The sequence below is a fragment of the Anomaloglossus baeobatrachus genome, chromosome 7 (genome assembly GCF_048569485.1).
Source record: "Anomaloglossus baeobatrachus isolate aAnoBae1 chromosome 7, aAnoBae1.hap1, whole genome shotgun sequence".
Classification (NCBI taxonomy): domain Eukaryota; kingdom Metazoa; phylum Chordata; class Amphibia; order Anura; family Aromobatidae; genus Anomaloglossus; species Anomaloglossus baeobatrachus.
The window spans coordinates 266931877-266941841 of NC_134359.1; the positions used below are offsets into that span (position 1 = coordinate 266931877).

The following is a 9965-nucleotide window of genomic DNA, read 5'->3' on the forward strand; positions in this document are numbered from 1 at the left end:
TGCCCCCAACCCCCAGCTGCCTATTTGTACCCGGCTGGGAACCAAAAATATAGAGAAGCCCTTTTTTTTTTAATTATTTCATGAATTTCATGAAATAATTTAAAAAAAAAATGACGTGAGCTTCGCCTAATTTTGGTGTCCAGCCGGGTACAACTAGGCAGCTGGGGATTGGAATCCACAGTGAAGGGTGCCCAAGCTTTCTGGGCACCCCCACTGCGAATTGCAGTCCGCAGCCACCCCAGAAAATGGCGCTTTCATAGAAGTGCCATCTTCTGGCGCTGTATCCAACTCTTCCAGCTGCCCTGATGCCGGGTGGCTAGCCGGGTAATAATGGAGTTAGGGCTAGCTGTATATTATCAGCTAGCCCTAAGCCCGAAATTCATGGTGTCACGCCAATATTAGACATGGCCACCATGAATTTCTAGTAATGATAAAAAAAAAAACAAAAACAAAAACACAACACACAGAAAAATATTTTTATTAGAAATAAAACACAACACAATTAGTGACTCCATCTTTATTGAAATAAACCCCCCTCCGCAGTAATCCTGGGTTAGGGTCCCGCACCGTCCAATCCGGATCCAATATCATCTGATCGGTTTGCTGGAAGGCAAAGCGATCAGATGATGTGTCAGGTTAAAGGATGTGAATCACATCATACATCAGCTGATTGTATAAAAGCCGATTATACAATCAGCTGATGCATCAGTGCAAAAAAAAAAAATAAATAAATACTCACGTCTGTGCTGATTACCGGTAGCTCCTGCAGCGGAGTCTGATCCTGTCCCATCGCTGCAGGAGCTGCCGGTAATCAGCTGATGAAGTCCCCTGACAGCAGGATCAGCTGATAGCCGGCCGGGCGCGAAAAAGCCGGCGACACCACGAGAATCGATCAGCTGATGCGTCAGGTGACTGCATCAGGTGATCCACCGTCAGGTCCTGCAAGCTTCGTACGTGCCCCGGGGAGACTGCACACAGCCGAAGCGGCGCTACCGAGACAGGGGCTGGAAGCAGGCATGGCACCGGGACCCTGCAGACAGGTGAGTATGACACACACACATACACACACACTCACTCACACACTGTATATATACACACACACACACTGTATATACGCACACACACTGTATATACGCACACACACTGTATATACGCGCACACATACACATACACTGTATATACGCGCACACACACTTTCTTCCCCTGGCTGTGTAGAGCTGCTGCTGTCTCTGTGTAATTGATCTCAGTGCACATCCACTGGGAAGAGGCAGGGAGGAGGGTTTGGGTGGGAGCAGAGTGGGTGTATTAGACACAATGGGTGTGTTAGATAAGCCAGACACCGCCCTAGAGCCACAAAGAATTCTGGGACTTGTAGGAACTGAACACAGGAAGTCAGAGGAGAGATTAACCCCATCAGAGCTGGAGCCAGCAATGACCGTGTGCTGCTAGTGCACAATGAAAGGTAATTTTGCTGAAAAAACATAATAGATGTGTTGAGGGGCACATATTAGCAAGATTTATCAGAAAAAAAAAAATCAGTTTTGGTAACTGGACAACTTCTTTAAGGGGATCGGTCATTATTACTAATTTTAATGTACTAGGGTACAATAGGGAGGTAATAAATCTATTATTAGTGTCTTTCTACAGTGTATATATTATAGACACACAGCTCTGCTACATGACCATAGACATACAGAGCTCTGCAAAATGGCCCAGACACACACAGCTCCGCTACAGGCCCATAAACACACACGGCTCTGCTACAGGCCCATAGACACACACAGCTCCGTTACAGAGCAGCAGGGGGGAGGGCAGCTTTCTGTCAGCACCCAGGCCCCCCCTCCGTGCTTCTGCTCACCGAGACCCCTGATGGTGGCTCTGGCATGAATTCATTATAACACACATGGCCGAGCACAGTGAACTGCAAGCGGCCGTGTCTCCTGTACTATAATGCGGCCGGCTGACACTGTCTGCGCCTGTAAATGTGTCAATGCCGTCCCCGCGGCATCACAGTACAGGCGACAGGGCCGTGTGGCCATGTTTGTGTTATAATGACATTATGCTGCAGGCGGCCGGCCCTATAGCAGCCGGGAGAGCAGCCCAGGGGTCAATTGCCCTCCCGGGCCAGCCCGCCTCTGTATATATATGTCCCCCAGCCTGTCCACATTAGGGCATGGGGAAGAAGGGAGGCAAAATGCCATAATTGGCGCACCTAATGTGATGTGCCACTTCTGGGGTGGCTGTGGGCTGGTATTTTTAGGCTGGGAAGGGCCCAATAACCGTGAACCTTCACATCCTGATAATACCACCCCACTGCAATAGAGGGGAACTCACGTAGTTTTATTTATTTATTAGGTTTAACCAGGTAAAACACCCTTTAGTGCCACATAAAAGGCACTATAGGGTACAAGTGTATAATATGTAGGGAGGGACATTGTATAGCTGCAGGATATCTATCTATCTTATCTTTCTATATTATCTTTTCTATTATCTACCGTTTAGATTTGATTGCTTTAATATTTCTGCTTTATTATTTCTTCCCCCTGTAAGACGCTGTCACGAAATGCGCGTGGCGTCCTATCCTGACTACCCTGGACTGTCTATGATATAGTGGTTAGTATAAAGATTTATTGGTGTGATCCACTTGGATTTATTTTTGCACTTTGTATCTGCATTAATGTCGCCACTTTAATACTGCACGCTGCCACATTATTATCTATAGATCACACAGTACATTCATGTTATGACCACATTATTGTGTATTTGTCCTTTGGCCATGAATAAAAATGAATATGTTTTATTTATTCATCTCTTCTTTTTAAGCCATAGTGATTAGTGGACAATTGTATCTACGACTGTTTACATCTAGATTTGCTCTTATTTATGTATTGTACTTTGTGATTTGTGTAGTCCTAAGTTTTCAGTATATTTTTTTCTGTCTCCGTGTCAAATTTTATTGATTTTGAATATTTTAATTAATAAAATGTATAATTTGTTTATTAATTGTTTCTCTTCCTTTTTCTTGGTTGTGAATTCTACTTTGTGCCTTACATAGTGGCCTAGAAGTATTTAATTTTTCAACTAGCAAGAAAGTACATAGAGTATTCTGATGATAAATGCATTGTATACACACGTCATACGGATGATAGGCGAGAAAATAATCACACACTCACATAGCGCTGGTATGACATATGGAATAACATACACATGACCCTCGTCCCACTATTCAAGATATCGGAGCCATTATTTATACTCTAGTAGAAGTGAAACCTGAGGTAAATACCAGAGATGGAAGCAGCTGCTCCATGTTTAGTGGTTGAGCCCCGATTATGACATCACCCATGTGTAGCCACGCCCCCCGTGATGTCATAAGTGGATTCCAATTGTGATGTAATGGAATGTGTGCCTATAATGAGTGATGTTACAGATTGAGGCATTGTCTGGAGAGACTCATTGTGCTAACTACACGATTAGTGATTTTCCTCCATACTAAAATGCTTTTTAAGCTACTTCTATTTCTGATTTTGCTATTAGCGCCTGTGGAAGGTGCCCCCATCGGAAACCGCAACCAGCGGTCTATACCGGAGAACAAGATCCAGGGAGGTGAGTGCATTACCAGATATACACTGACTATGGGGGAAAGAGGAACCGCAGTTTTAATTTTTATTTCATAAATCAGTAATACACATGGAAATAAGTGACTTTGTAATATTTCTTATCAGAGATAATCTGCTTCTTTCTGATTTTTCACTCTAAATTCACCTGTAAAATCTGTCTTCAGTGAATACAAATTTCCCATTCCTGAGATAGATGACAGTTGGTGCTTTTTATATTCTATGGAGGAGGAGGAGCGAGTGGCCGACAGATATTCTGCTGCAAGTTCTCCTGACCGTGAGGTACAGATCTCCATAGAACGTTATGAGAACCAACTGTCATCCCCTATCTCAGTAATGGGAGATTTGTAGTCACTGAAGACAGATTTCACCTCAGAATTCAGCATTTTGAGAATGAAAGATCAGAGAAGAAATAAGCAGAAGATATTGCACAGTTTATCTGGTGAAGGGTTATCTGATCACTTCGGTTCTTTCTTTTTCTCTTTCAGGGGATAACATCGTCCTTCCCGATATTTCTCGGGATCTGCTCTTTAGCATTGCTATAGGTGCTGCTATTGTCTTTGTTCTTGTGATAACGGCTGCTGCCATCTCTACCCTCATCTATAGGTAAGTATAGGAAGGAATGATTTATGGGCCACACTGGAGTCTGGAGGAGAAATGTCTCATCTTCAGGTCACTCCAGTATTCGGGACATTTATGTGTAGACTAGAAAATCATGTGCAGGACCCTGTTCCAGAGGCCATGTCAGTGCCTGAGGCCCCCGGAGCGGAGCGCTGGGGACTTCCTGCTCCCTGTCTGCATCCGGTGCTTCTTCCCCGATACCAGGACATGTGCCGCACTCCAAAGAGGACATTGTGGCTCTTCCCAATCAGAAGAGGCGGCTGGACCCGGCCCCGCTCCAGGGCAGACTTCTAGGGTCTCTCCAGACTGAAGCCCGGGGACTGATGGGGCAGATTATTGAAATGATAGAATGGTGATAATTCTCCTGAGAGGAACGTGTCATGTAACACGTGTTATTACCCTGTGCAGAAATTTACAATATGACTTCAATGTTACCATTTTACAGACTTCGGAAAAACAACAAATCCAGAAGAGATGAGGAAGTTATAGAATACTACTACGACTACTTTTACAGTCAGTGGTTTCCCTACAAAAAGCGAGAGAGCAGCGGCAAACCAAAAGGTAATACATCTTTATACATCTGACATTGTATCACGGCCGGGGAAGGGCTTCTCAGGTGTGGGGGGCTCAGGATCCGAGCTCCCTCCACACACGGCAGGTACAGCTATATACTCTATAGTTGGCATTCGGGGGGCTCAGGATCCGAGTTCCCTCCACACACGGCAGGCACCGGCTATATACTCTATAGCTGGCATTCGGGGGGCTCAGGATCCGAGCTCCCTCCACACACGGCAGGCACCGGCTATATACTCTATAGCTGGCATTCGGGGGGCTCAGGATCCGAGCTCCCTCCACACACGGCAGGCACCGGCTATATACTCTATAGCTGGCATTCGGGGGGCTCAGGATCCGAGCTCCCTCCACACACGGCAGGCACCGGCTATATACTTTATAGCTGGCATTCGGGGGGCTCAGGATCCGAGCTCCCTCCACACGCGGCAGGCACCGGCTATATACTCTATAGCTGGCATTCGGGGGGCTCAGGATCCGAGCTCCCTCCACACACGGCAGGCACCGGCTATATACTCTATAGCTGGCATTCGGGGGGCTCAGGATCCGAGCTCCCTCCACACACGGCAGGCACCGGCTATATACTCTATAGCTGGCATTCGGGGGGCTCAGGATCCGAGCTCCCTCCACACGCGGCAGGCACCGGCTATATACTCTATAGCTGGCATTCGGGGGGCTCAGGATCCGAGCTCCCTCCACACACGGCAGGCACCGGCTATATACTCTATAGCTGGCATTCGGGGGGCTCAGGATCCGAGCTCCCTCCACACGCGGCAGGCACCGGCTATATACTCTATAGCTGGCATTCGGGGGGCTCAGGATCCGAGCTCCCTCCACACGCGGCAGGCACCGGCTATATACTCTATAGCTGGCATTCGGGGGGCTCAGGATCCAAGCTCCCTCCACACGCGGCAGGCACCGGCTATATACTCTATAGCTGGCATTCGGGGGGCTCAGGATCCAAGCTCCCTCCACACGCGGCAGGCACCGGCTATATACTCTATAGCTGGCATTCGGGGGGCTCAGGATCCAAGCTCCCTCCACACGCGGCAGGCACCGGCTATATACTCTATAGCTGGCATTCGGGGGGCTCAGGATCCGAGCTCCCTCCACACGCGGCAGGTACCGGCTATACTCTATAGCTGGCATTTGGGGGCACAGGAGCTGTGCTCCCTCCACACGCGGCAGGTACCGGCTATACTGTATCACAGGCATTTGGGGAGCTCAGGAGCTGCGCTCCCTCCACACACTGCAGGTACCGGCTATACTCTATAGCAGGCATTTGGGGGGCTCAGGAGCTGCGCTCCCTCCACACACTGCAGGTACCGGCTATACTCTATTGCAGGCACTTGGGGGGCACAGGAGCTGCGCTCCCTCCACACGCGGCAGGTACCAGCTATACTCAATAACTGATATTCGGGGGGCTCAGGAGCCGAGCTCCCTCCACACACTGCAGGTACCGGCTATACTCTATAGCAGGCATTTGGGGGGCACAGGAGCTGCGCTCCCTCCACAAGTGGCAGGTACCGGCTATACTCTATAGCAGACATTCGGGGGGCTCAGGAGCCGAGCTCCCTCCACACACGGCAGGTACTGGCTATACTCTATAGCTGGCATATATCTCTTGCAGCCACAGCTAGAGTCCAGTTCCCAACACAGCTATTAACCATTTAAATGCTGATTTTTTTTGCAATAAATGACTCCCATGATCTCTTGCATTGCTATCGTGGGTGCCTGATGGTTTACTATGGCAGCCAGGGGTCATTTAAAGACCCCTGACGCTGTCATCTTGGTCCTCTTGTGAGGTTCAGTCAAACACTGAGCTCCATAGCAGAACAGGGTTATCATTAGATGTTGCAGTATCAGGGTATTACAGGATATAGTATTAGCAATTAAACCGGCAGGTTCAAGTCCCCTGAGAGGATGAAGAAATATTGTAAGAAATAAAGACAAAAAAGATTTTAACACATAAAAAATAATAACAAATCAAAAAGTTCAATTCTTCCCCACTTCTCCTCTGTTAAAAATACAGAAAGGAAAAAAATAAAAATATACGTATTTGGTATCGCCACATTTGTAATAGTCCGATCTACTAAAATATAGAATTAATTACCTAATCAGTAAATACTGTGAAAAAGAAAAAAAAATCAATTAGAGAGAATTACATTTTTAGTTCCCTCACTGCACAAATGTAGTAATCTGCAATTAACGCACAAAACTGGTATCAATGTAACCGGACGGACGTAGATAAAAGTGTAAGAACTAAAAATTCCCTATTCGTTAAAGGGTTAATCTCTGCATACATACAGGCAGTTATTGCCGACTTTTACATTACATGGAAGCAGTCCGGGGCGTCCATTACTGACACTGGGGACATTCTGGTTTGTTTCTTTCAATATATCAAAATGTATTTACCGTATTTTTCAGATGATAAGATGCACTTTTCCTCCCAAAAATTTTGAGAGGAAAAATACGAATATAGCTTACTAGGATGTGGAGAATGGGCTCCAGGGGTTGTCTGTGCGGATAGCCGGCTGCCTCTCTGTCCAGCCGTTTGTCTGTGTGGGCGGCCATGTGACTCTCTGTGCGGGTGGCCGACTGCCTCTCTGTGCGGGCAGGTGGACAGCTGGGTGCTTCTCTGTGCGGCAGGTGGACAGCTGGGTGCTTCTCTGTGCGGGCAGGTGGACAGCTGGGTGCTTCTCTGTGCGGGCAGGTGGACAGCTGGGTGCTTCTCTGTGCGGGCAGGTGGACAGCTGGGTGCTTCTCTGTGCGGCAGGTGGACAGCTAGGTGCTTCTCTGTGCGGGCAGGTGGACAGCTGGGTGCTTCTCTGTGCGGCAAGTGGACAGCTAGGTGCTTCTCTGTGCGGGCAGGTGGACAGCTGGGTGCTTCTCTGTGCGGGCAGGTGGACAGCTGGGTGCTTCTCTGTGCGGCAAGTGGACAGCTAGGTGCTTCTCTGTGCAGGCAGGTGGACAGCTGGGTGCTTCTCTGTGCGGCAAGTGGACAGCTAGGTGCTTCTCTGTGCGGCAGGTGGACAGCTGGGTGCTTCTCTGTGCGGGCAGGTGGCTGGCTGGGTGCTTCTCTGTGCGGGCAGGTGGACAGCTGGGTGCTTCTCTGTGCGGGCAGGTGGACAGCTGGGTGCTTCTCTGTGCGGCAGGTGGACAGCTGGGTGCTTCTCTGTGCGGGCAGGTGGCTGGCTGGTTGTCTCTCTGTACGGGTGGCTGGCTGGCTGTGAGAGCTGCGGTGGCTGTGCTGGCAGCAGAAGCTGTGGTGACTGTGCGGCAGGTGTCCCAGATGCTCTATCTTCAAATGATGGCGCCCGGAAACAGTGTGTGTGCAGATGGAGCTTTCAGCTGAGAGCTCCATCTGCTCATGTGCCGCTCTGGGCGCCATTCTTTGAAGCTCGGACCACCGACAGAGCATCTGGGACAACCGCTGCACCGGCCTACTCCACACAGCTACCCCAGCTTCCACTGCCAGCACAGACCCACTGCTTCCAGCACAGACCCACCACTGCCAGCACAGACCCACCACTGCCAGCACAGACCCACCACTGCCAGCATAGACCCCACCAGCACTGCCCCTGCCTCCTGTGACTCCACTCCACCACCGCTGCCACCCCCTCTCCGGTAAGACAACACTGGAGTATAAAACAGGCCACCTTTTTATTTTTCCATCTCTAAAATTGGGGTGTATCTTATAAAACAAAAAATATGGTAATAGAAAAACAACATTTTAGGAAAACAAATGATTTCTAAATCCAAATCCCGGCAGTGAATGAACTTGAGACATAAAGGAAATGGTCTACAAGAAACACAGAAGCTTTTTATTTTATTAATCTTGATTTCAATATTCTGTGTTACAGGAGAACATGAGGAGAACATAAAGCTTATTGCTGATTATGTTCCTAATGGACCCAAGACGGAAAATGGAGACATCCTCGAAGAAACCAAGATTTCTGTGCCTGGCCCCCCTGATGTAATAATCAGCATGCCAGGTGAGGATGTTGTCACTGCCTCTGGCCCCCCTGAAGTAATCAGCATGCCAGGTGAGGACGTGGTCACTGCCTCTGGCCCCCCTGATGTAATAATCAGCATGCCAGGTGAGGACGTGGTCACCGCCTCTGGCCCCCCTGATGTAATAATCAGCATGCCAGATGAGGAAGTGGTCACCGCCTCTGGCCCCCCTGATGTAATAATCGGCATGCCAGATGAGGACGTGGTCACCGCCTCTGACAGTAAGTTTATTTTATTGTCACTTTGAGCAATTTCTTTCAGCATTTTTTTCAGCGCTGGGGTGGCGCTTTTAATGTAAGTCCCTGTCCCATTCTTATACTCCCCCTCCGGCGGCTTCATCCTTTTTTGTCGCCGCTCAGAAATTATGCAACTCTGAGAGCCAGAAGCAGGCTCTCATAGACTTACATTGAGTTGTGATATCCAATGCGCTCCATGAAATACTGGAGCTACCGATCGGAGAGCCACCGGAAAAAGATGAAGATGGCGGCAGGTGGGTATAAGACAGAGGGCGGGAGACTTACAGTTAAAGCCCCACCCCAGCGGAGAGAAAAAAAAGAGGAGCCTCAATCAGTTTCTTAATATTTTCTGAGTCAGTAATGAAGTATATTCGTTGTCCATTAAATTAACAGCTAATCTTATAAACAATAGACCTAATTGGCGCCTATTACTTCTTTGCTTTTTTGTATTTTTCCCATTTTTTTGCTTAATTCTCATTTTGTTTTTCACCTTTTGTAAAGTCTACTTTAATGTTTACCTGGGTTTTATGTTCACCATTAGGGGCAGGGTTTGTGGTTCTAGATATTTTTTCTGATCCATAAATTATCTATTATGTACCCCAGTTCCCCGGAGACATTTTATGTTTGCCTGAAATTGTGGCGCAAAATATGTATCATTTTGTAAAGCGTTCAAAAAATGGCAAACCAAGTCACAGGCCAAAAAAAAAGACTTTTTGTTTGTTTTTCACAAAATCTATGAACCACTTGCGCCATTTTCAAGAATGTGGAACAAGAAACCTTTGACAAATACCAGGAAAACAAAATAAAAAATATGACACAAATAATGTATCGGGGTCTAATGTGTTTTACAGAACATCAAGAGGACATGGTAAAAATTCCATCTCCTCCTCCGCTTCCAAGTTACAAGACA

At 47.8% G+C, this 9965-nt stretch overlaps 1 protein-coding gene across 1 annotated transcript; it reads left to right on the plus strand.

The window, feature by feature from the left end:
* Positions 1 to 3494: 3494 nt before the first annotated feature.
* Positions 3495 to 9066, plus strand: LOC142246700 (uncharacterized). The gene is made up of 4 exons (XM_075319762.1): positions 3495 to 3603; positions 4103 to 4220; positions 4681 to 4796; positions 8669 to 9066. Exons 1-4 carry the CDS (start codon positions 3495 to 3497, stop codon positions 9064 to 9066), a joined length of 741 nt encoding a protein of 246 aa, XP_075175877.1.
* The last annotated feature ends 899 nt before the right edge of the window (positions 9067 to 9965 follow it).

Coding starts and splice junctions, on each gene's coding strand:
- LOC142246700 (XM_075319762.1), top strand. CDS start 3,495: ATGCTTTTTAAGCTACTTCTATTTCTGATTTTGCTATTAGCGCCTGTG. Junction 3,604..4,102: donor GGAGAACAAGATCCAGGGAG/GTGAGTGCATTA, acceptor TTTCTCTTTCAG/GGGATAACATCGTCCTTCCC. Junction 4,797..8,668: donor GAGCAGCGGCAAACCAAAAG/GTAATACATCTT, acceptor TCTGTGTTACAG/GAGAACATGAGGAGAACATA.